The sequence below is a fragment of the Panulirus ornatus genome, chromosome 67 (assembly GCF_036320965.1).
Source record: "Panulirus ornatus isolate Po-2019 chromosome 67, ASM3632096v1, whole genome shotgun sequence".
Lineage (NCBI taxonomy): Eukaryota > Metazoa > Arthropoda > Malacostraca > Decapoda > Palinuridae > Panulirus > Panulirus ornatus.
The window spans coordinates 20331968-20359832 of record NC_092290.1 but is presented as its reverse complement, the minus strand read 5'-3'; the positions used below and the strand labels follow the sequence as shown (position 1 = coordinate 20359832).

The 27865-nt window shown below is 45.8% G+C and overlaps 1 protein-coding gene across 1 annotated transcript; it reads left to right on the top strand.

Annotated features, from left to right (window-relative positions):
- Positions 1-83: 83 nt before the first annotated feature.
- LOC139747023 (uncharacterized) lies at positions 84-27865 on the top strand. Its single transcript, XM_071658760.1, has 9 exons — positions 84-222; positions 6722-6940; positions 8189-8303; positions 9666-9829; positions 11481-11559; positions 16488-16623; positions 19201-19357; positions 23053-23150; positions 26754-27865. Exons 1-9 carry the CDS (start codon positions 157-159, stop codon positions 27571-27573), a joined length of 1854 nt encoding a protein of 617 aa, XP_071514861.1. The 5' UTR covers positions 84-156; the 3' UTR covers positions 27574-27865.

The following is a 27865-nucleotide window of genomic DNA, read 5'->3' as shown; positions in this document are numbered from 1 at the left end:
CATATAGGAGAGAGAGAAAGACATCTCATGTGTACACCACAGAAGGCTATGTATTACTCCGCTACTTAACGTAAAAGGTTAATGGCGGACGATACGATTGTTGCTCTCCGTGTGTGTGTGTGTTACGATCGTTCACCTGTCCATACATGACTGAAGATGAATAAGTGTATAACACTGAAGGATGATCTGAAAATGCCGTTCATCGGTATAACCTGCAGTAAGGTAAGACACACGTGATGCATGATAATATTTGTGTCAAAGGTCAAGTGATGTATATGTAACTATTTCAAGCGATATATATATATATATATATCGTGCTGTCAATGGATTGAACCAGGGCATGTGAAGCGTCTGGTACCAAACCATGGAAAGTTTTGTGGGGCCTGGATGTGGAAAGGGAGCTGTGGTTTCGGTGCATTATTACATGACAGCTAGAGACTGAGTGTGAACGAATGTGGCTTTTGTTGTCTTTTCCTAGCGCTACCTCGCGCACATGCGGGGGAGGGGGTTGTTATTTCATGTCTGGCGAGGTGGAGATGGGAATAAATAAAGGCAGACTATGAATTACGTACATGTGTATATATGTATATGTCTGTGTGTGTATATATATGTATACGTTGAGATGTGTAGGTATGTATATGTGCGTGTGTGGACGTTTATGTATATACATGTATATGTGGGTGGGTTGGGCCATTCTTTCGTGTTTCCTTGCGCTACCTCGCTAACGCGGGAGACAGCGACACAGTAAAATAAATAAGTATATATATATATATATATATATATATATATATATATATATATATTATCCCTGGGGATAGGGGAGAAAGAATACTTCCCACGTGTTCCCTGCGTGTCGTAGAAGGCGACTAAAAGGGGAGGGAGTGGGTGGCTGGAAATCCTCCCCTCTCGTTTTTTTTTTTAATTTTCCAAAAGAAGGAACAGAGAAGGGGGCCAGGTGAGGATTTTCCCTCTAAGGCCCAGTCCTCTGTTCTTAACGCTACCTCGCAAATGCGGGAAATGGCGAATAGTATGAAAAAAAAAAAAAAAAAAATATATATATATATATATATATATATATATATATATATATATATATATATATATACCTTGTAAAGCATCACAAATTTGCGTTTGATCAAGATATTCCTATGAAGAAGCGTCAAGCCTAGCATGATTGGTGTGGTTGGAAGTGTCAAGCCTAGCGTATGAGATTGTCCAATCTGTTTGATGCTTATAACCTAACAGTAACATGGCTGGGTTTGACGTCAGAGAGAATAGCCAATACTGGACATCATATTTTGTAATGTTTAACTGATCACCAGTTTGGATAGATAGATTGTACTGATTGTGGGGGATTATGTGTCTTTTGAAGTGCCAGGACTTACGACTTGGTTTCCGTAGGAGGGTATAGTGATCGAAGGATTAACTCGACAAGAGTAAATAAAGCTTCCTTCGTTGGATTTGAGATTTACGTTCGGGGATATGAGCTGTTTTCATATTACACGTCCAGGTCTTCTTTCATTTGTGGATGCTTGACCAACAGACGAACTGGAGTCATATCATGATGATACGTTTGTCATTCGTACGAAACTAGAAAGCTGTAGTGGTTGATTGCAGCCGGCAACCTAGAGAAACCTGGTCAGGGTTTAGTTTCGTTTCAAATGTACGGATGATGCAGATCAAGCTTATCTTATGGAGAAATGGCGAAACTAGACTAAATGATGTTTAGTAGACATTGAGAGGATTGTGTCCACTGTATAAGGAAAATGGAGTTGGAGTGAAGGAGTATCGGCAAACTTCAGTGAGAATAAGGTGAAGATTGTTAGGAGAACAAGGTAAAGAATGGGAACATAAATGGTAACAGACAAAGGAGCTGGAGTGATTAATTCGAAGGATTAATGAGTCTGGTAGATGGCAGGGCGGCAGATCTGGGGTGTTTGAGACGTGGAGGGTCTAGGCGAGTGGTTCAATGAAAAAAGTAGAGGTGATGAATATCTTGCGTAAAATGAAGTGCGGCCAAGCGGCTGGAGTGTATGGGATTTTGCTCTTGCATTTCTCAAGAAAGGGAGTGACAAGTGTTCTTGATTGGTTAGGATTTTCAGTAAGGTACCTGAGGATCGGCGGAAAGCCTGTATAGTGCCATTGTATAAAGGCAGTGGGGATAAAAATGAATGTTCGAACTGCAGAAATGCAAGACTGATGAGTGTACCTGGTAAGTTGTATGGAAAAGTGGTGATTGAGGAGGTGGTTACGTGTACAGAGCATCAGATCTGGGGAGGAACAGTAGTGTTAGGAGTGGTAGAAGATGTACGAATCAGGCGTTTGCTTTGAAGAATTTGTGTTAAGAGAATTTACAGAGGGATATGTCTGTGGCACTTAAAGAGCTAGAGAAAGCGTATGAGAGGGTTGATAGAGATTGTGTTTTGGAAATTTTACGAATATATGGTGTGGGAGGGAAGCTGCTGGAAGCAGTGACCTTCTTATCAAGACAGTAAGGTTTGTTTACGAGTGGGAGAGGAGGCTGAGCGGTTCCAGGTGAAGGTCGGTCTGTGGCTGGGATACGTGATGCCACCATGGCTGTTTAATCTGTTTATCGATGGGGTGCTAAGTGAATGCGAGGTAAGGCCAGATCTTCGGGTGTGTGTAGGGGGGGGGGGTGATTCAGTTGCTGTTTGTTGATGACACTGCTTTAGTGGCAGGTTTAAGTGATATACTGTAGAATCTGGTGTCTGAGTTCAGGTGAGTGTGAACGGTGAAGGCTTAATGTGAATGAAATCACATTATCTGTGAAGACAGAAACTTTGGTTGGAGTGTAAGTTTCAACGAGAGAAACCTGGGGGAAGTGAAGAGAATCTTGAGATACCAGAGAGTGGACATGGCAACGAATGGAACCATGGAAGCTGAAGTAAGCATGGGACGCATAAGGAGGCTAAGGTCCTCAGTGCACAATGGAGGTCGTGGAGAGAGATGCCTCTGTCTATAAGGATAATGATGGCCCTGTATTATGGTATGGTCGTCCCAACAGTGATGTATGGATGCGAGGCTTGGGCCTTAGAACAACAAGTACTGAAGTGGGCGGATGTGTTGGAATGTTTGAGGACGATACGTGGTGTGAGGAAGGTCGATCTGATATATAGTAAAGGTGAGAGAGACGAGTGGTAGTAATAGGAGTATGTATGAGATAGCTGAGGAGGGTGTGGTGTGCTGGAAAGGTCTGGACATATGGAGAGGGTGAGTGAGGAGATAAGACGGTGTGGTGTGCTGGAATGGTCTGGACATACTGAGAGCATGAGTGAGGAGAAACTGACTAAGATGGTATGCATGTCGGAGGTTGAGGGACCAAGGAGAACGGGCAGAGAGATGCTTTAAGGTTGAGGGTTGAGCAGAGGCATATAAAGTGGTCAGGGTAAACGACGGAAAGGTCTGTAGGACCTGGATGAGGGTAGGGTGCTCTGATGTCGGCGCAGTAGCCATGGTAGCTAGAGTGGATGCGGGAGGAGGGCGTTGCTGTTTTCCAAGGGCTTCCCTGCCTGCTTACGCAGTAAATGGCATACAGGTATGAAAGAAAGTTGTGACCACAGGATTATTAGTATTAACATTATTCCCCCTTCATACTTTTTTTTTTTTGGCTGTTTCCTGCGTGAACGAGGTAGCGCCAGGAACTGACGAGAAAGGCCACAATCACTCACATCCATTCTCTAGCTGTCATGTGCAGTGCACCGAAACCACAGCTCCCTTTTCACATCCAGCCCCTACAGACCTTTCCATGGTTTACCCCAGACGCTCCACATGTCCTGCTCGTCTTATGACTTGCACGATAACCCCGGTATACCATATCGTTACAGTTCACTCAATTTCGTTCACGCCTCTCACCCTCTTGCATGCTCAGGCCCCGATCGCTCAAGATCTTTTCCACTCCATCCATCTACCTCCAATTTGGTCTACCCCTTGTTCTTGTCCCCTCTACCTCTGACACATACATCAATCTTTCCTCACTCATTTCCTCCAGATGTCCAAATAATTTCAACACACCTTCAGCTCTCTACCACACTCTTCATATTACATTTCTCTCTAATGCTTTTATTATTTTCTCGATCAAACCACCTCACACCACATATTGTCCTCAAACATTTCATTTCCTACATACCCCCTCTGTACATCTTCATCTATATCTCATGCTTTACATCAATACAACATTGTTTGGAGTACTTTACCTTCAAGCATATCAATTTTCACCCTGCCAGATAACGTACTCTCTTTCCACACATCCTCAGTGCTCCCAGAACCCTCGCGCCTTCATCAACTCTATGACTCACTTCCCGCTTCCATCGACCCATTCGCTGCCATGTCCGCTCCCAGGATTCTAATTCAATTTACTTCCAATTTTTCTCCATTCAGTCTACCACTCCAAGTAAAGACCCTGCTAAACCAAGTAGCCTTGCTTTTATTTATACCTACTCTCAACTTCTCATCACACACCCTCCCACAAATCAGACATCAAGTTCTACAGTTTCTCTCACATCCACCACTGTTGCTGTATCATCAGCAAACAACAGCTGGCTCACTTCTTAGCCTCCTCCCCTCTCTAGGACCCTTGAATTTACCTCCTTCACTACCCAATTTAGAACATTTTAAAGTCATGGTGACATCACACACCCTTGCTGCAGACCCATCTTCTCCTGGAACCACTCATTCTCTTGTCTTCCTACTCGTACATATGCCTTACACTCTTGATAAAGACTTCTAACTGATTCTAGCAGCTTACCTCCCACACCATATACTCTTAAAACCTATCTTATGCTTTCTCAAGATCCTTAAATGCCACATACAGATCCTTCTGTTTTCCAAGTATATCTCACGCATATATTCCAAGTGAATACCTGATCCATACTTCCTAAACCACTCCTTAAACCACATCATATCTCCCGGTGTGATGCTCTGTACATGCCTTCACCCTCTCGTTCACTACTCCCCCCATACACCTTACCAGGTACTCTGAACAACCTTAAACCTCTGTAGTTTGAACACTTACATTTGTCCCCTTTGGCTTTATACACTGGCTCTATACATACATTCGGCCAATCCTCAGGCAACTCACCATGATCCATACATACACTGAAAATCTTAACTAACCAGTCAACAACACACTCACCACCATTCTTACGAAATTCAACTGCACTACCATCCACTCCAGCCGCCTTGCCACTTTTCACCTCACGTAAGACTTTCACCACCTCTGTCTTCACCAAACCACTTTTCATTAGTCTTTAACCTCGCATACCTCCTTAACCCATCAAGGTACTCACTCCATCTCCTCACTTCATCACCACCTGTTACCACTTCTCCATTTGCCCCCTTCGCCGATGTTCCCTTTTCTTCTCTTTTCACTCTTAACTCACTTGCAAAACATCTTAATCGCCCTAAAGTTCACCGATGTTCGCTCATATAAACTCTCATTTGCTCTTTTTTTTTTTCTTCCAACCCCTGCTCCTTGCTGTTGGCCCCCCGGTCACTTTCTTTTGTACATCTTCCCAATCAGGTCTTCCTTGTTAGTACCGCCCATATACCTCTCTTTTCTTATCCGCTGGCAACATAACCCCGTCCTCTCACCACACCCTTGCTGACCACGCACATGCCAGACACTTCTCTCGCCCTTGCCAAGAACTGCCTCCTTAAATACCTTCCATTCCTCACCCACTCCCTTTAGACATTTTAACCTGAGTCTATCTTGATACTTTTTCACCCAAGTCTCTTTTCCTAGCTCACTTACTTTCACTTCTCTCTTCTCTCCCGTATCATTTGCACTTTTCTGCAAACCTTCACAAATCTTCGTCTCCAACAAGTGATGATCAGACTTCCCACCAGCTGCCTCTCTCAGCACGATCATATCCAAGAGCCTCTCTTTGCACGCCAGTCAATTACTGAGTCATCCAGTTATGCTCGCTGACCATCTTCCCTACCTATGTATATTTACTTGTGTGTGTTCCTCTTTTAAAACCAGGTATTCCCAATCAACAGATTCTTCTACAACATGCAATTCCACAAGTTGGTCACCATTTCCATTTATCCTGCTGAATACCCCCATACCCCCTCATGATACTCTCAACTGCCTCATTACTTTCCTTTGCATTTAAATCACTCTTTACTAATACCGGGTCTCTTGCATCAGAATTGCTGACACACTCGCTCAACTACGCCCCAAGCACTTGCCACTCATGATCTTTCTTTTCTTGGCCAGGTGCAATCCACTTTCATATTTACCGGCATCAGTCTGGAGCTCACTTCCATACACACCCAGAACTCCTGCTTCAGCGGTAGTGCTGTCCCTTCCTTAGCTTTTGTTCTTCCCCATCAGCCCCCTGTCTTTATTTCTTAGACGTTTCCTAACCTTTCTTCCCCTTTACCCTTTAGCTTTGTTTCACCCAGAGCCCAAACAACCAGGTTTCTCTCCTCTGTTCTCATCTTGGTTACATCCACACACGTTTAGACACCTCATCCTGCGAGGAGGATGAGCACCCCCGCTTGGCTCAGTCCTCTGTTCCGTCTTTTGGAAACTGAAAATACAAGAAGGGGGAGGTTCAGCCCCTCCGCTCCCGTCCCCTTCAGTAGCTTTTTATGACACGCGGGAAATACATATATGGGACCCTTAATTATTATTATTATTATTATTATTATTATTATTATTATTATATTATTATTATTATTATTCTCCTCTCCTCAGGTGAACTATTTTTTTCTTGGCCTGATAGAAGAAGCCATAGAGCACGGACTACGACATTTTGAGGTTCCCATCGACAAGGAAGTGTTCCCCAGGATGTGGGACAGGATTGAGTATGGCTATGATTACATCTGCCGCTACAAGCCGTCTGACGTGCCCAACCAAGACATAATGCTGGGCAGAAGACGAGATTATAAGGACAAGTTCTTCATCTCTACGACGGTAAGAGGGTTGAGGCGACTCACTCGTCGCATTACGTTGCTCTACAACGGTTGGAGGATGAGAGAGGCCACGTCTCCAGCGTCGCTCAATTTGTAGATTTTTATAAACCGTTTTCTTGGAATGAATTTGTGTCGATAAACATGTGTTCTGTACACCGAAGTTTGCATGGAGTGGATTGTGTGATAAGATTGTAAAGTGTGGAATGATAAATGATGAGGATTTTGATATAAAGGTTATTGATTGATTTTAAGAAACTGTTTCGGTGTGTTTAAGTGGGGTATGTGGAAATGTGTACACCAGAGAGGAAGGTTGATAGACAGGTGTTTGTGGAGAAGCCAGATGATACATGTGATGGCCTTTGACGAGGTTTTTCCAGCTGATGGGCTATATTAGTGTTATACTCTTCCAATGCTTATGGATAGAGGCAGGATAGTACAGCAGAAGGCTCCTTCCCACCCACCGCTATAGATGGAGACAGGATAGTAAAGCATAAGGCTCCTCCCCACCCACCACTGTAGATGGAGACATGTTGTTTGAAGCTGTGGGCAGAGTATGTGGTTGTTGAGGTTGTGGGAGGAGTATGTGGTTGTTGAGGGTGTGGGCGGAGTATGTGGTTGTTGAGGGTGTGGGAGGAGTATGTGGTTGAGGGGGTGGAAGGAGTATGCGGTTGTTGAGGATGTGGGAGGAGTATGTGGTTGTTGAGGCTGTGGCTGGAGTATGTGGTTGTTGAGGGTGTAGGAGGATCATGTGGTTGTTGAGGTTGTGGGCGGAGTATATGGTTGTTGAGGCTGTGGTAGGAGAATGTGGATGAGGCTGTGGGAGGAGAATGTGATTGTTGAGGGTGTGGGAGGAGTATGTGGTTGTCGAGGCTGTGGATGGAGTATGTGGTTGTTGAGGGTGTAGGAGGAGTATGTGTTTGTTGAGGATGTGGGAGGAGTATGTGGTTGTTCAGGCTGTGGGTGGAGTATGTGGTTGTTGAGGCTGTGGGAGGAGTATGTGGTTGTTCAGGCTGCGGGAGGAGGATGTGGTTGTTGAGGCTGTGGGTGGAGTATGTGGTTGTTAAGGCTGTGGGTGGAGTATGTGGTTGTTCAGGCTGTGGGTGGAGTATGTGGTTGTTCAGGCTGTGGGAGGAGAATGTGGTTGTTGAGTGCGTGGAACAACATGATGCAACACGAACGACTGTGTCGAATATTGTGAATGATTTTCGACCTAGTTGTGCCCAGCTGACGACATGAACCTTTTCTTCAGATGCACATCTCGACCCGCCTGGGACCAATGATGCACAAGAGCCTGCCTCCCTTCCTGACGCGCCTTGACCTGAGCTCAGTGGACCTCCTGTTCCTGGAGAACCCGTTTACGCCAGGTGAGAACTGTACTATGTACTGTAGCAGGACGACATACATCAGTACAGTACTGTACCAGGACGAACCACCTCAGCACAGTGCTGTACCAGGACCAGCTACCTCAGTACAGTACTGTACCAGGATCAGCTACCTCAGTACAGTACTGTACCAGGACCAGCCACCTCAGTTCAGCACTGTACCAGCACCAGCTACCTCAGTATAGTACTGTACCAGGACCAGCCATCTCTGTACAGTAATGTACCAGGATCAGCTACCTCAGTACATGACTGTACCAGGACCAGCCATCTCAGTTCAGGACTGTACCAGGACCAGCCACCTCAGTTCAGCACTGTACCAGGACCAGCTACCTCAGTATAGTACTGTACCAGGACCAGCCACCTCAGTACAGTGCTGTATCAGGACCAGCTACCTCAGTACAGCACTGTACTAGGATGAGCCACCTCAGTACAGAACTCGGCAAGCTGCTGGGTTACATGTTTACAGTGTGGCCACCGGCAACTTAAGGGTGGGCCGTTTTGATATCTGCTTCTTTACCTACGCCTCGAAGCTTTGGAATTCTCTCCCCTCTTTTGTCTTTCCCAACATTTTAAGAGACAAGTTTTTCGCTTCCTCCAAAATTCGTAAATACTTTCACTTGTCTATTCTTTTCCCCTTTCATAATTCTTTGTATATTTCACGTAAGACCTGGCCTTGATGTGGACTTGAGTCCGTGACTGCAGCCTCCAACGTAAAAAGATAGGGGATGGAGGGAATGTGCTGGAGGGCACCATATACACATGATGGAGGGAATGTGCTGGAGGGCACCATACACACGTGATGGAAGGAATGTGTTGGACGGCACCATATACACAGGATGGAGGGAGTGTGCTGGAGGGTACCATACACACAAGGGATGGAGGGAATGTGCTGGAGGGCACCATATACACATGATGGAGGGAATGTGCTGGAGGGCACCATACACACGTGATAGAGGGAATGTGCTGGAGGGTACCATATACACAGGATGGAGGGAGTGTGCTGGAGGGTACCATACACACAGGGGATGGAGGGAATGTGCTGGAGGGCACCATATACACAGGATGGAGGGAATGTGCTGGAGGGCACCATATACACAGGATGGAGGGAATGTGCTGGAGGGCACCATACACACAGGGGATGGAGGGAATGTGCTGGAGGGCACCATACACAGGGGATGGAGGGAATGTGCTGGAGGGTACCATACACACAGGGGATGGAGGGAATATGCTGAAGGGTACCATCCACACGTGGGAGGGAGGTGACTGTACACTGGGGAGGTGTGGGGGGAGGGATAGAGTACCTGTTGTTTCCCAGGTTAAACTAGTCTTCCATTGCTTCCACAGATGCCAACATTCGTAGATACTACGAGGTCGACCCGGATAATAAGAAACTTGGGTACGAGCCTGTTCATGAGCTGTTTGAGAGGCAGCCAGAGACTGGCATACTTAAAGTGGAGCCCATCATACAGCAGAACCTATGGCTTATGTGGAAACGTATGGAGAAGATGGTGAGTTGTACAGCCGTCTTACCTGGGCAGGTATTGTACATAAACACGTCAGGTAAACTTAGGCTAGACCGAACTCACTCTCAAGTCAGGTCAAGTTTGTTTGGCTAGGTTTTGTCCTCATTGGAGGCCGAACACGGCGTTCATACATCGCCTTGATCTGGTTCACTTTATCCCATGCACGCCTCTCACCCTCCCTACTGTTCAGACCAAGATTATCCAAAGCCTCTGTCACCCCATCCTTCTAAATCCTTCCTGATCGTTTCTTTTCCCTCCATTCTCTTCCTTCATTTCTGACGAAGTTCGTCCTAGTTTGTCTTCTGTCATGGTATCCATTATGGCGGTCATCATTTCAGCACACGCTAGTCCGCTTTCCCTGTCCTCCTCCTGCACTGTCTTATACCACACCTGTCACTTTGACATTCCTGGATCGCACGGAGCGCCTCACAACGCATCGCGCCCTCAGGCCTCACTTCTCCAGCACATCCGACCACCTTCCGTGCACTTCTGTGCTCAGGGCCCACGACTTGCATCTGTACAGCGATCTCGGGAGAACCATACCCTCAGACAGACCCATCTTTGCCTAAGCTCACCTTCCTCAGTTTTCGTAATGCACTCAGGAGGTCAACCCTCGCCCACGCCCAGTGGCTCGCATCAACCCCACCATGGTTCTGTAGTCACTTCCACTATCCACATCCAGGCCCCACAGACCTTAACATTGTTTACCCCAGACGCTTCACATTCCCTGGTTCAATCCACTGACAGCACGTAAACCCCGGTATACCACATCGTTCCAGTTCACTCTATTCTTTGCACGCCTTTCACCCTCCTGTATGTTCAGACTCCGATTACTCAAAATCTTTTTCACTCCATCTTTCCACCTCCAACTTGGTCTCCCACTTTTCCTCCTTCCCTCCACCTCTGACACATATATCCTCCCTCCTTGACCTGCTGCTAAGTTTGAGTGACGACCTTCATTAATATTAAGGTTATAATTCTTTGTGTATTTAATAATAGAAGATTCATTGATATTTCTCGTGGTACTAGAGTTAGAGTTGATAACTGAGATGGCAATACTCCAGTCAGTACAATGATCATAGTTTTTAACGTGATTAAACAAGGCATTTGATTCTGTCCTGTTCTTATACTATACTTATGCTGCTTAAGCCTTCGTTGTATATCAAGTGACTGTTATATTTCTTTCTTGTATCTGCCCTGATGATGTGATTATTACACGAAAGTGCACTTGGGAACTTATCGTGTTTCACTTTCTCCGTGGACTCATAGGAATATACTTGATCACGCGCAAAATGGATGATCCTTTCCATTATCGGTGTATGTGTCTCGCTTGCTGTAACTAGTCATGATTTAGTGCAGGCATCACACTGTATTGTGGCCGGAGTCCTAATCATATTTTTTCTTGATAATGCAACGTTGGAAATGGATGGAAATACAATCCACCCGTGAGCAAGGTTCGGGTTGTGCCTGACCCCAGTGAAGTTACCATCAGAGATGTTTATCATCACACGGTTGGCAGGTGTGTCGTGTGTACAGGACCTGACTTGCCCATAGGTACGTAGGTAGATAGCCTTGTGATGTTCCACTCCATCGTACTGTTGATACCTGAGCTGTTCAGTATGTGGCTCTCCCGCAGGTTATGTGTAAGAATTCGAGAGTGCGTCACATCGGCCTAAGACACTTCTCCAAGGCGCACATCGAAGGCATCCTGAAAGGTAAGTTTTCCTCCCACTGTAGTGGTGTACCGTGGTGAGGCTGTTGGGTGGATGCAGCCCTGTCCCCAGTGAATGTTCCCAGTGGCGGTCCCCAGTGGCTGTCCCCCAGTGGCGGTCCCCAGTGGCTGTCTCTTTAGATAAGTCTGTAAATAAGTCAAGATTATCGGTGATGCTAAAATGGGGCTGATTCTCACTCTCCTCTCTCTCTCCTCTCTCTCTGTCTCTCTCTCTCTCCTGTCTCTCTCTCTCTCTCTCTCCTGTCCTCTCTCTCCTCTCTCTCTCTCTCTCTCTCTCCTGTCTCTCTCTCCTCTCTCTCTCTCTCTCTCTCTCTCTCTCTCTCTCTCTCTCTCTCTCTCTCTCTCTCTCTCTCTCTCTCTCTCTCTCTCTCTCTCTCTCTCTCCTGTCTCTCTCTCTCTCCTGTCTCTCTCTCTCTCCTGTCTCTCTCTCTCTCCTGTCTCTCTCTCCTCTCTCTCTCTCTCTCTCTCTCTCTCTCTCTCTCTCTCTCTCTCTCTCTCTCTCTCATGCTCTCATGTTGTTTATTTTATTATACTTTGCCGCTGTCTCCCGCGTTAGCGAGGTAGCGAAAGGAAAACAGGCGAGAGAATGGCCCAACCCACCAACATACACATGCATATACATAAACGCCCACATATGCTTGTACGTAACTATACATTTCAACTTAGGCATACATATACATACACAGACATATACATATATACGCATGTACATATTCATACTTGCTGCCTTCATCCATTCTCGTCGCCACCCCGACACACATGAAATGGCTCCCCCCTCCCCCCCGCGTGCGCGAGGTAGCGCCAGGAAAGACAACAAAGGCCACATTCATTCACACTCAGTCTCTAGCTGTCATGTGTAATGCACCGAGACCACAGCTCCCTTTCCACATCCAGGTCCCACAGTACTTTCCATGATTTATCCCAGACGCTTCACATGCCCTGGTTCAGTCCACTGACAGCACGTCGACCCCGGTATACCACATCGTTCCAGTTCACTCTATTCCTTGCACACCTTTCACCCTCCTGTATGTTCAATTTGGTCTCCCACTTCTCGTTCCCTCCACCTTTGACACATATATCCTCTTTTTCAATCTTTCCTCACTCATTCTTTCCATGTGACCAAACCATTTGAGTACACCCTCTTCTGCTCTCTCACCCACACTTTATATTACCACACATCTCTCTTATCCTTTCATTACTTACTCGATCAAACCACCTCACACCACATATTGTCCTCAAACATCTCATTTCCAACACATCCACCCTCCTCCATACAGCCCTATCTATACCCCTCGCCTCGCAACCATATAACATTGTTGGAACCACTTTCCCTTCAAATATACCCATTCTTGCTCTCCGAGATAACGTTCTCGCCTTCCACACATTCTTCAGCACTCCCAGAACCTTTACCCCCTCACCCACCCTATGACTCACTTCCGCTTCCATGGTTTCCATCCGCTGCTAAATCCACTCCCAGATATCTAAAGCACTTCACTTCCTCCAGTTTTTCTCCATTCAAACTTACCTCCCATTTGACTTGTCCGTCAACCCTACTGTACCTAATAGTTACCTTGCTCTTATTCGCATTTACTCTCAGCTTTCTTCTTTCACACACTTTACCAAACTCAGTCACGAACTTCTGCAGTTTCTCATCCGAATCAGCCACCAGCGCTGTATCATCAGGGAGCAACAACTGACTCATTTCCCAAGCTCTCTCATCCACAACAGACTGCATACTTGCCCCTCTCTCCAAAACTCTTGCATTCACCTTCCTAACCACCCCATCCATAAACAAATTAAACAAGCATGGAGACATCACGCATCCCTGCCGCAAACAGACATTCACTGGAGCCAGTCATTATCCTCCCTTCATACTCGTATGCCTTACATCCTTGATAAAACTTTTCACTGCTTCTAGCAACTTGCCTCTCACACCATATACTCTTAATACCTTCCACAGAGCATCTCTATCAACTCTATCATATGCCTTCTCCAGATCCATAAATGCTACATACAAATCCATTTGTTTTTCTAAGTATTTCTTACATTCTTCAAAGCAAACTCCTGATCCACACATCCTCTACCACTTCTGAAACCACACTGCTCTTCCCCAATCTGATATTCTCTACATGCCTTCACCCTCTCAATCAACTCCTTCCCACATCATTTCCCAGAATACTCAACAAACTTACACCTCTGCCTTTGTACAGTAGCACTATGCATGCATTCCGCCAATCCTCAGGCACTTCATCATGAGCCATACATACACTGAATATCCTCACCAACCTGTCAGGATCACAGTCACCCCCTTTTTTTTAATAAATTCCACTGCAGTGCCATCTAAACCCGCCGCTTTGCCGGGTTTTATCTTCTGCAAAACGTTCGTTACCTCTTCTCTGTTTACCAAACCATTCTCCCTGACCTTCTCACTTCGCACACCACCTCAACCAAAACACCCTAAATCTGCCACTGTATCATCTGACACATTCAACAAACCTTCAAAATGCTCATTCCATCTCCTCACATCACCACTACTTGTTATTACCTCCCCATTATCCTCCTTCACCGATGTTCCCATTTGTTCCTTTCGCTTACGCACTTTATTTACCTCCTTCCAAAACATCTTTTATTCTCCCTAAAATCTAACGATACTCTCTCACCCCAACTGTTATTTGCCCTCTTTTTTCCCGTCTTGCACCTTTCTCTTGACCTTCTGCCTCTTTCTTTTATATATCTCCCAGTCATTTGCACTATTTCCCTGCATAAATGGTCCATATGCCTCTCTCTTCTCTTTCACTAACAGTCTTACTTGTTCATCCCACCACTCACTACCCTTTCTAATTTGCCCACCTCCCACCTTTCTCATGCCACAGGCATCTTTTGCGCAAGCCATCACTGCTTCCCTAAAAACATCCCTTTCCTCCCCCACTCCCCTTACGTCCTTTGCTCTCACCTTTTTCCATTCTGCACTCAATCTTCCTCACACAAGTCTCCTTTCCAAGCTCACTTACTCTCACCACTCTCTTCACCCCAACATTCTCTCTTCTTTTCTGAAAACCTTTACAAATCTTCACCTTCGCCTCCACAAGATAATGATCAGACATCCCTCCAGTTGCACCTCTCAGCAAATTAACATCCAAAAGCCTCTCTTTCACGCGCCTATCAATTAACACATAATCCAATAACGCTCTCTGGCCATCTCTCCTACTTACATACGTATACTTATGTATATCTCTCTTTTTGAACCTGGTGTTCCCAATCACCAGCCCTTTTTCAGCATTCAAATCTACAGGCTCTTCTCCATTTCCATTTACAACACTAATCAGCCCATGTACACCAATTATTCCCTCAACTGCCACATTACTCACCTTTGCATTCAAATCACCCATCACTATAACCCGGCCTCGTGCATCAAAACTACTAACACACTCACTCAGCTGCTTCCAAAACACTTGGCCCTCATGATCTTTCTTCTCATGCCCAGGTGCAGATGCACCTATAATTACCCATTTCTCTCTATCTACTTTCAGTTTTACCAGTATCAATCTAGAGTTTACTTTCTTACACTCTATCACATACTCCCACCACTCCTGTTCCAGGAGTAGTGCTACTCCTTCCCTTGCTTTTGTCCTCTCACCAACCCCTGACTTTACTCCCTAAACATTCCCAAACCACTCTTCCCCTTTACCCTTGAGCTTCGATTCACTCAGAGCCAAAACATCCAGGTTCCTTTCCTCAAACATACTACCTATCTCTCCTTTTTTCTCATCTTGGTTATGTCCACACACATTTAGACACCCCAATCTGAGCCTTGGAGGAGGATGAGCACTCCCCGCGTGACTCCTGTTTCCCTTTAGAAAGTTGAAATACAGGGAGGGGAGGGTTTCTAGCCCCCCCACTCCCGTCCCCTTTAGTCGCCTTCTACGACACGAGGAATGCGTGGGAAGTATTCTCTCCCCTATCCCCAGGGGATATATATGTGTGTGTGTGTGTGTGTGTGTGTGTGTGTGGCGGGATGGCGACGGGAATGGATGAGGGCATCATGAATGAATGTGTACATATGTATATATGTATATGTCTTTGTATGTATACGTTGAAATGTATAGGAATGCATGTGTGTATGTTTGGGGGTGTATGTATATACATATGTATGTGGATGGGTTGGGCCATTCTTTCGTCTGTTTCCTTGCGACAAAGTATAATGATAATTATAATGTATATATCCTTCATACTTGATCGTCATTTCCCTTGTTAGCGAGATTGCGCCAGGAACAGATGAAGAAATGCCACATCTGCTCACATCCCTTCTCTGTCATGTGTAATGCATCGAAACCACAGCTCCCTATCCACGTCCATTCCTCGCAGACCTTTCCATGGTTTACCCAGGACGCTTCACATGCCCTGGTTCAGCTTATGTGGCAGTAGAGGGTATAAATGAGGGGCATGAGGTATTCAGTGTTGTGAATGGAAATGATGAACAACTTGTGGAGTTGTGTGCTGGTAGGGTCTGTTGATTGGAAATACCTGGTTTAAAAGAGGTATGTACACCAGCATACGAATGTGATCTGGAGAGATGGTCAGCGGACATTATTGGATTCCATATTATTTGATAAGCGTGTAAAAGAGAGACTTTTGGATGTTAATGTTCTGAAAGGGGCAGCTGGTGGGATGTCTGATCGCTATCTTGTGGAGGCTAGGGGTGAAGATTTGTAGAAATTCTCGTAAAAGAGGAAACATTGTCGGGAAGAAGAGAGTGTTCTTTCCTCTTATAGGAAGTATATTGATCAGGAGATGGTACTGAGCGTAGCATTATGTTATGTGTTCTTTCCTCTTATAGGAAGTATATTGACCAGGAGATGGTATTGAGCGTAGCGTCATGTTATCTTATACTTCCCCTGTTCTGTATTTCAGTGGCGAAGGTCCCGCCTAGCGTGGTACAGGCGGACATCAACCTGTACAACATGCAGACCGAGCTGCGGAGGATGTGCCGGGAGAGGGGCATCCCTGTGGTGGCTGTGAATCCATTTGGCAACAAGAATGAGGACATGTGAGACCCCTCTCGCTCTCCTGTACTCACTCACCTGACCTCACGTCTGTACTCCCTCATTACCCTCTCACTAGTAATGTCTCCCTCCGTGCGAGTCTCTGATTTGAATGGTACAGAGAGAGGGCTTTACTACACCTGTGAGCCTCTCCCTCCCCATCTGGTGGAGAGTCTCCACTATCATCATATTAAGGTGTGATGTTTGTAGATGGGCGGGTGATGTGAGAGTCCTCCAGAACCACTGTGACAGGCAGGGTTCTCACTACCTCTGGTGCCAACATGGGGACTCTCTATTGACTTGGGAGTGAACGTGTGTGTGTGGTGTTTCCCCAACTCACCTCCTCGCGAAGGATGGCCTCCTCCTCCTCCTCCTCCTCCTCCTCCTCCTCCTAAGCACCTGACTTCACCAGTCCCTCTTGTGAATAGAGCTTCACCCAGTACTATAGCCGAGTGAAATGTTGAAGATAAATGCTCGTCTGATGATGTGTGATCTGGGGCAGGTTGAGTGTGGGAATCAGGAGGGATGAGTGGGTCGTGGGAGAGTCACGAGCAGAAGGTGAGGGCGTGTGGGAGAGTGAGGTAGACTTGAGCACCACCACACAGGCAGGAGACTCGGGGGAATGGGGAAGCAGCAGTAAATGGGCAGAGGCATCTTTAACATGGTGGCCCTGGGAGGTAAGTTTGAATGGAGAAAAACTGGAGGAAGTGAAGTGTTTTAGATATCTGGCAGTGGATTTGGCAGCGGTTGGAACCATGGAAGCGGAAGTGAATCATAGGGTGGGGGAGGGGGCGAAAGTCCTGGGAGCGTTGAAGAATGTGTGGAAGTCGAGAACGTTATCTTGGAAAGCAAAAATGGGTGTTTGAGGGAATAGTGGTTCCAACAATGTTATGTGGTTGCGAGGCGTGGGCTATAGATAGAGTTGTGCGGAGGAGGGTGGATGTGCTGAAAATGAGATGTTTGAGGACAGTATGTGGTGTTAGGTGGTTTGATCGAGTAAGTGTGGTAATAAAAAGTGTGGTTGAGAGAGCAGAAGAGGGTGTTTTGAAATGGTTTGGTCATATGGAGATAATGAGTGAGGAAAGATTGACAAAGAGGATATATGTCAGAGGTGGAGGGAACGAGGAGAAGTGGGAGACCAAATTAGAGGTGGAAAGATGGAGTGAAAAAGATTTTGAGTGATCGGGGCCTGAACATGCAGGAGGGTGAAAGGCGTGCAAGGAATAGAGTGAATTGGAACGATGTGGTATACCGGTGTCGACGTGCTGTCAATGGATTGAACCAGGGCATGTGAAGCGTCTGGGGTAAACCATGGGAAGTTTTGTGAGGCCTGGATGTGGAAAGGGAGCTGTGGTTTCGGTGCATTGTACATGCCAACTAGAGACTGAGTGTGAACAAATGTGGCCTTTGTTGTCTTTTCCTAGCGCTACTTCGCGCACATGCGGGGGGAGGAGATTGTTATTTCATGTATGTCGGGGTGGCGACGAGAATGGATGAAGGCAGAAAGTATGACTATGTACATGTGTATACATGTATGTCTGTGTATGGATATGTATGTATACGTTGAAATGTATAGGTATATATATATATATATGTATATATATATATATATATATATATATATATATATATATATATATATATATATATATATATGTCAACCTTAGAAAAATGCCGACCAAAAAGGAAGCATTATCAGTGTGTAGTGTCATTAATTACCGTGCAGTGTAGTAGGACAGCACAGTACAGATGTATATTTACTTTGCGGGTCTTTTGATAAGATGTGATTTCTAGCAGTGTCAGGAGCGGGGCACTGTGTTGTAGGAGGGAGGACAGTGTAGCAGCGGGGCACTGTGTTGTAGGAGGGAGGGCAGTGTAGCAGCGGGGCACTGTGTTGTAGGAGGGAGGGCAGTGTAGGACTCATACTGGAGTGTTGGTGTACACATATGAAGGTATCCTTCTCACAGGCCAGTTGTCCTTCTGTTATCTGGAGTCCATTATGAGATGATGATGTGTGGTGGATGCGTGCCTCACCGTCAACGTAAGTACTGACCCATGACGCTGGTTCTGTCCCTGGCTGTGATGACGTGACCCCTGGTCATGACCCAGACCACTGACATGACACCTGGTCATGATCCAGACTACTGACATGACACCTGGTCATGACCCAGACCACTGACATGACACCTGGTGATGACTAATGTGACACCTGGTGGTAATGACCTATATTGATTACGTGACCCCCTTGGTGATATGAACCCCTGAGGTATCCGCTGTCTGTGGATGACATGTGCCACTTCCCCCCCAACATACACGGACACATCTGATCAATATTGATCATTTCACACGGACGAGCTCCTTCCCTGGTCGCCCTCCGTCGACCGATTGCACAGCAACTTGGTGGCCAGCTAGGCGATAGATTGGTCTGTTGTATCCCCCCCTCCTTCATGTGTCCGTCTACGCGTTCACATGTAGATAGATTGGACAGGTGTGCCCTGTACCAGCGCCTTGCAGGCCACGCCACACCTGCGTGGTGGCCTGTGTCACACTAACCATGTATACATTCGTGTGTGTGGCAGCAGCACTTGGATGCCGTCCCTGACCAAGGAGCTGGTGGTAGTGAGGATGGCCAGCAAGCTGCGAGTACCGGCGCAGGTCGTCTTGATGAGGCACCTCATCCAGTCTGATGTCCCCTTCATATACGACCTGGAGCACAACTGTTATGAACAGACCCTCAAGGTACGACCTCATGCTCACATTGTGTTCCTGGTACATCCATCATGCTCACATTGTGTTCCTGGTACATCCATCATGCTCACATTGTGTTCCTGGTACATCCATCATGCTCACATTGTGTTCCTGGTACATCCATCATGCTCACATTGTGTTCCTGGTACTACGTCATGCTCACATTGTGTTCCTGGTACATCCATCATGCTCACATTGTGTTCCTGGTACATCCATCATGCTCACATTGTGTTCCTGGTACTACGTCATGCTCACATTGTGTTCCTGGTACTACGTCATGCTCACATTGTGTTCCTGGTACATCCATCATGCTCACATTGTGTTCCTGGTACATCCATCATGCTCACATTGTGTTCCTGGTACTACGTCATGCTCACATTGTGTTCCTGGTACATCCATCATGCTCACATTGTGTTCCTGGTACTACGTCATGCTCACATTGTGTTCCTGGTACTACGTCATGCTCACATTGTGTTCCTGGTACATCCATCATGCTCACATTGTGTTCCTGGTACATCCATCATGCTCACATTGTGTTCCTGGTACTACCGTCATGCTCACATTGTGTTCCTGGTACATCCATACATGCTCACATTGTGTTCCTGGTACATCCATCATGCTCACATTGTGTTCCTGGTACTACGTCATGCTCACATTGTGTTCCTGGTACATCCATCATGCTCGCATTGTGTTCCTGGTACTACGTCATGCTCACATTGTGTTCCTGGTACTACGTCATGCTCACATTGTGTTCCTGTACTCCATCATGCTCACATTGTGTTCCTGGTACTACGTCATGACTCATTAGTTGTGTTCCTGGTACTACGTCATGCTCACATTGTGTTCCTGGTACTACGTCATTGCTCCACATTGTGTTCCTGGTACATCCATCATGCTCACATTGTGTTCCTGGTACTACGGTCATGCTCACATTGTGTTCTGGTACTACGTCATGCTCACATTGTGTTCCTGGTACTACGTCATGCTCACATTGTGTTCCTGGTACATCCATCATGCTCACATTGTGTTCCGGGTACTACGTCATGCTCACATTGTGTTCCTGCTACATCCATCATGCTCACTTTGTGTTCCTGGTACTACGTCATGCTCACATTGTGTTCCTGGTACATCATCATGCTCACATTGTGTTCCTGGTACTTCATCATGCTCACATTGTGTTCCTGGTACATCCATCATGCTCACATTGTGTTCCTGGTACTAACGTCATGCTCACATTGTGTTCCTGGTACATCCATCATGCTCACATTGTGTTCCTGTACTACGTCATGCTCACATTGTGTTCCTGGTACATCCAGTCATGCTCACATTGTGTTCCTGGTACATCCTTCATGCTCACATAGTTTCCTGGTACATACGTCATGCTCACTTGTGTTCCTGGTACTACGTCATGCTCACATTGTGTTCCTGGTACATCCATCATGCTCACATTGTGTTCCTGGTACTACGTCATGCTCACATTGTGTTCCTGGTACATCCGTCATGCTCACATTGTGTTCCTGGTACATCCCTCATGCTCACATTGTGTTCCTGGTACATCCATCATGCTCACATTGTGTTCCTGGTACTACGTCATGCTCACATTGTGTTCCTGGTACATCCATCATGCTCACATTGTGTTCCTGGTACTACGTCATGCTCACATTGTGTTCCTAGCGGTACTACATCATGCTCACATTGTGTTCCTGGTACATCCATCATGCTCACATTGTGTTCCTGGTACATCCATCATGCTCACATTGTGTTCCTGGTACATCCATCATGCTCACATTGTGTTCCTGGTACATCCATCATGCTCACATTGTGTTCCTGGTACTCCATCATGCTCACATTGGTTCCTGGTACTACGTCATGCTCACATTGTGTTCCTGGTACATCCATCATGCTCACATTGTGTTCCTGGTACATCCATCATGCTCACATTGTGTTCCTGGTACTACGTCATGCTCACATTGTGTTCCTGGTACATCCATCATGCTCACATTGTGTTCCTGGTACATCCATCATGCTCACATTGTGTTCCTGGTACTACGTCATGCTCACATTGTGTTCCTGGTACTACGTCATGCTCACATTGTGTTCCTGGTACATCCATCATGCTCACATTGTGTTCCTGGTACTACGTCATGCTCACATTGTGTTCCTGGTACATCCATCATGCTCACATTGTGTTCCTGGTACATCCATCATGCTCACATTGTGTTCCTGGTACATCCATCATGCTCACATTGTGTTCCTGGTACTACGTCATGCTCACATTGTGTTCCTGGTACTACGTCATGCTCACATTGTGTTCCTGGTACTACGTCATGCTCACATTGTGTTCCTGGTACATCCATCATGCTCACATTGTGTTCCTGGTACATCCATCATGCTCACATTGTGTTCCTGGTACATCCATCATGCTCTCATTGTGTTCCTGGTACTACGTCATGCTCACATTGTGTTCCTGGTACATCCATCATGCTCACATTGTGTTCCTGGTACATCCATCATGCTCACATTGTGTTCCTGGTACATCCATCATGCTCACATTGTGTTCCTGGTACATCCATCATGCTCACATTGTGTTCCTGGTACTACGTCATGCTCACATTGTGTTCCTGGTACTACGTCATGCTCACATTGTGTTCCTGGTACTACGTCATGCTCACATTGTGTTCCTGGTACATCCATCATGCTCACATTGTGTTCCTGGTACTACGTCATGCTCACATTGTGTTCCTGGTACATCCATCATGCTCACATTGTGTTCCTGGTACATCCATCATGCTCTCATTGTGTTCCTGGTACTACGTCATGCTCACATTGTGTTCCTGGTACTACGTCATGCTCACATTGTGTTCCTGGTGCTACGTCATGCTCACATTGTGTTCCTGATGGCATCATCAAGTGCCAGTACTTAACAAAGGTATTCACATCTCAACATCATATTTGGTTCCCGCCGTACAACACCGATCAGTGTAGGCCCACCACTGTCTGCTATGACTGGTCGTAACCCTTGTAAGGGAGAGTGATTAAAGGGGGGAGGGGGTCAGGTGGCGGCGGTTGACCTGGATATCAAGTGTGATGTTGAGATTTAATCCCCGTCTCCCGAGTTAGCGAGGTAGCGCAAGGAAACAGACGAAAGAATGGCCCTACCCACCCACATACACATGTATATACATAAACTCCCACACACGCACATATACATACCTATACATTTCAACGTATACATATACATGCACAGACATATACATATATACACATGTACATATTCATACCTGCTGCCTTCATCCATTCACGTCGCCACCCTGCCACCCATTTTATGTGTATATGTATGATTACTGTTTGTGTGTTACAAGGAGAGAGTTTTACCCTCATGTTGCCCCGTCTCTTAACCTTGCATATATGTACTATTTCTTTACTCCTATGTGTGTCTACACATGCAGATACCCCAGCCTTAGCCACCTGTGTTGGATGTGGGCCGATTACCACGCTTAGGGTTCGAACCCATACAATTCCGATCCCCAGCGGACCGATGCTGACTTATGATCTATTACGCTAACCACGGAAGCCATATGTGTGTGTGTGTGTGTGTGTGTGTGTGTGTGTGTGTGTGTGTGTGTGTGTTTTGCGGTTTCATTTCTCTAGAACCTTCCTGTTCAATGTTGACATTTTACTTGCAGAAAGTTTGGACGTTTGAACTAAGTGAAAAGCAGATGGCGGAGTTGGCTTCTCTGGACAAGGCTGGGTCAAACCAGTACAAGAATGAATACCATTTTAGGTGGGTTACTTTCCTTTCCACTGTAGTTAGTGTCGTACAGCTGTACCATGTATGTGTTGTAGTGTCTTACAGCTGTACCATGTATGTGTTGTAGTGTCTTACAGCTGTACCATGTGTGTGCTGTAGTGTCTTATAGTTGTACCATGTGTGTGCTGTAGTGTCTTACAGCTGTACCATGTGTGTGTTGTAATGTCTTACAGCTGTACCATGTGTGTGTTGTAGTGTCTTACAGCTGTACCATGTGTGTGTTGTAGTGTCTTACAGCTGTACCATGTGTGTGTTGTAGTGTCTTACAGCTGTACCATTGTGTGTTGTAGTGTCTTCCAGCTGTACCATGTGCGTGTTGTAGTGTCTTACAGCTGTACCATGTGTGTGTTGTAGTGTCTTACAGCTGTACCATGTGTGTGTTGTAGTGTCTTACAGCTGTACCATGTGTGTGTTGTAGTGTCTTACAGCTGTACCATGTATGTGTTGTAGTCTCTTACAGCTGTACCATTGTGTGTTGTAGTGTCTTACAGCTGTACCATATGTGTACTGTAGTGTCTCATAGCTGTACCATGTGTTTTGTAGTGTCTTGCATCTGTACCATGTGCTTACTGTAAAGTCTTATAGCTGTACCATGTGCTTATTGTAATATCTTATAGCTGTACCATGTGTTTTGTAGTGTCTTGCATCTGTACCATGTGCTTATTGTAAAGTCTTATAGCTGTACCATGTGTTTTGTAGTGTCTTGCATCTGTACCATGTGCTTATTGTAAAGTCTTATAGCTGTACCATGTGCTTACTGTAAAGTCTTATAGCTGTACCATGTGCTTACTGTAAAGTCTTATAGCTGTACTATGTGTTTACCGTTTCCCCTTTTAGAAAGCTAATATCCAAGGAGAGGAGGGTTTCTAGCTCCCCGCTCCCCTCCCCTTTAGTAGCTTTCTACGATACGTGGGGAACGCGTGGGAAGAATTCTTTCTCCCTTATCCCCTATATATATATATATATATATATATATATATATATATATATATATATATATATATATATATATATATATATATATATATGTGCTGAAAATGTGTGCAAATATTCCTGATTTGCCGTGTGAAATATTGTGTGGGTGTTACCAGAGAAGGATTTAATGCCATGGGAGAGAAGATAAATGTTCTAACTCCTAAAAAAAAGAAACAGGGAACTACAGACTAGACTGACAAGTGTGCTGTGTATAGTGTTGGGGATGACACTCAGTAAGCAAGTGGATGACTTCCTGCCTGAGGAAGTTGGAGAACATTGTTGCACGAACCGTTGGGACTTCTATCTTTTATACTCCTCTCGGGCACACGCATTGGTTCATCACGGAGGTGAAAGAGAATATATCATCACCAAGAGACAAAACACAGTCACGTTGTACAAATCACTCCTCATGAGTTAGGATTTGTGTAGAACAATTAATTATCATACAAGTATTTATATAGCTCGATGGGAATAGATTTATTAGCAGCAGTTTCAAGAACCAAGTCATGTTTTACAAGCGTGATAAACAGCTGTAACTGAGTGAGAACTTTACGTACAGTGATGTATCGTAGAGGAAGAACTTCATGTACAGTGATGTTGTACCATAGAGGAAGAACTTCATGTACAATGATGTACAGTAGAAGAACTTCATGTAAAGTGATGTACAGTGGAAGAACTTCATGTAAAGTGATGTTGTACCATAGAGGAAGAACATCATGTACAGTGATGTTGTACAGTAAAGAACATCATGTACAGTGATGTTGTACAGTATAGGGAGAGCACCATGTACAGTGATGTACAGTAGAAGAACTTCATGTATAGTGGTGGAAGAACTTCATGTACAATGATGTACAGTAGAAGAACTTCATGTAAAGTGATGTACAGTGGAAGAACTTCATGTAAAGTGATGTTGTACCATAGAGGAAGAACATCATGTACAGTGATGTTGTACAGTAAAGAACATCATGTACAGTGATGTTGTACAGTATAGGGAGAGCACCATGTACAGTGATGTACAGTAGAAGAACTTCATGTATAGTGGTGGAAGAACTTCATGTACAATGATGTTGTACAGTATAGGGAGAACTTTATGTACAGTAATGTTGTACAGTACAGGGAGAGCATCATGAACAGTGACGTACAGTAGGTGTCTATGATGCTGCTGTACGCAGGTTATCTTCGAGGCGTTGTTCCCCTGCTGAGGCTGGGCTAGGGAGGGAGGGAGAGGGCTCGCCACTTGCCTCCACCTGCCTCTCTTCCCGGTGCATCCTCTCATGATAGAACCACTTCAGCATTATCTTCGCACCATGTACTCTCTGCACATCACGCCCTTTGTACTTCCTTCTGTCTAGCATTCCATATCTTCTCTACACTTCGCCTGTACATACTCTCAGACGTATCTAAACACCACAAGAACGTCTCATGCAGCATGCGTTGCGTACGGTATTTTTTACTGGGCCACCTACTTCGTTCTCCAGCCACTGGAATGCAGGCGGTTTAAGATACGGGTCAGATGAGCGATGGATGATAAGGTAGCTGGTGTCTGAGAATAGTATGACCAGAGACATGTTTAAAAGAATGGGAAGTTAGAGATGGATGACTGCAAGGGTGTGTCCTGGGTCCTGCTCTGGTCTTTATGTATCAACGGCTCACTCAGCGGGTGTGAGGCCTGTTTACTTATGGTTGTTCATAACAACAAAGTCATGAATGGGGTTACAATCAGGTTCCTAGTGGAGTGTAGAGTGACTGACGTCAGCAGCAGTGGTCGGGTAATATTATCGTAAAGTTCGTGCAGGCAGGCCAGCGTACTGTGCAGTGAGCAGGAAAGGTAGACAAAATACACTGCAAGTATGGAGTAAAGGGAACGGGGTAGTGCACACTGTCAACATTTGCAACACTGAATTAGTCGTTAGAGATCGAAGCTGAGAATGGCTTTCTATACAGGCTTAGAATAGCTGTCTATACAAGCTTAGAATAGCTTTACATACAAGCTTAGAATAGCTTTCCATACAAGCTTAGAATAGCTGTCTGTACAAGCTTAGAATAGCTTTCCAGACAAGCTTAGAATAGCTTTCTATACAAGCTTAGAATAGCTTTCTAGTACATAAGTTGTGCCAGATTTACAAGCATATACTCTTTTCCAGTACATAGGTAGGAATACGCTGAACAAGAAGAACAATTTGCACAACACAGTGTTTGAACAAGTGAACATAAGGCAACTGTCAGATGACTTCTTGTTAAGAGACTCAGACATATGTAGGCGTACGTGGAGCGGGATGGCTGAAACTGACTGTGAGAACTGTGTTGTGAGCTCCAGGGACGAGTGGGTATGGATAGGTGGGTGTGACCAACTTGGAAGAATGAGTGAAATAACCATGATATGATAACCACAACGCTGAAATGATTGGGTGGGATTGAAGAAGATAAGAAAGTATATCATATAAACATCACCCATTTGCAGTTGACTTTGTCGTAGGAAGGGGGAGGAGGGGAGGGAGTATTTGACTCGTGAGGTGTGTATGAATGTACACACACACACACACCCACGCACACGCGTTAGCATATGGCAAAATTTCCATAACCCATAAGTTGTATTTGCAGGTGTGAACTAGACCCACTCTGGCCATTTAGGATTCCACCACGCAAGAAGAGAGAGAGGAAGCATCCATATGTTCCTCGCCAGCCCAGAGGGGCGACCAGGAAGAGAGGAAGCAAGAGGAACTGCACGAGACGTCCGAGGAAACCAGGAGGAAGGCGAGGCAATGCGGAGGCTTTTGAACTCCCCCCCGAGGAGAACTGCGAGGCCGTGTTCCGCCTGGCCAGAGAACCTCTGTCGTATGTGGTGGAGAGACTCCTGACGAACAAAGTCTCCAGGGTGAAACCGCACCTCCTGAGGAAGACCCTCTCCTCAGCCAACATCAGGACGTTCGTAAACACTTGCTTACGGATGACAGACAGGATGGGCGTGACAGATGGGAGGGACGTGGCAGAGATGACAGATGGGAGGGACGTGGCGGAGATGACAGATGGGAGGGACGTGGCAGAGATGACAGATGGGAGGGACGTGGCGGAGATGACAGATGGGAGGGACGTGGCAGAGATGACAGATGGGAGGGACGTGGCAGAGATGACAGATGAGAGGGACGAGACAGAGATGACAGATGGAGTGGACGAGACAGATGCACAGGAATACGTCCACTTCAGAAACATCGGAGGCGACTTCGATGCCATGAGCAAACTCAGTCTCTGTGAATCGTTCTCAAGAGCAGCTCACAAGTTGTTCACCAGCATGTCCGGCCGAGGTGAGCATCGCAGACCATACATACTATGTCCCCAAGAACTGGAGGCACAAGAGAGCCTCCTTGGCCTGGACCAGAGTCGTCCTTACGTCGGTGTCTTCCACTTGGATTTAACAGAATAAGTTCCATATTGATTTAGCCATCCGGAGTATGCACTATACGACCAGTCACTGGGTCATTGTTTCCCGTGTGAGAGTTCATTGTGGTATGGTAGTTTGATGAGCATCTGGAAGTGAGGGAGTTGTGGAGTCTTTGTCGTCTGGTGTTGGCATGACTCAGCGCTGCTCCACATTCTTCATGCTTTTGGATTGTCTCTGGACTATAAGAAACCGTTGGTGCACAACTTGGCATACGACGGATTTATTTGAAAACTTCCATACAACTTTAATGCTGTGCTACAGGGAAAGGTTACTT

Bases quoted from the DNA above. Each gene is read 5' to 3' on its own strand.
- LOC139747023 (XM_071658760.1), top strand. From the start codon at position 157: ATGAATAAGTGTATAACACTGAAGGATGATCTGAAAATGCCGTTCATC. The intron at 9,830-11,480 runs GTGAGTTGTACA...GCTCTCCCGCAG, and splicing joins GGAAACGTATGGAGAAGATG to GTTATGTGTAAGAATTCGAG. The intron at 23,151-26,753 runs GTGGGTTACTTT...TTGTATTTGCAG, and splicing joins AAGAATGAATACCATTTTAG to GTGTGAACTAGACCCACTCT.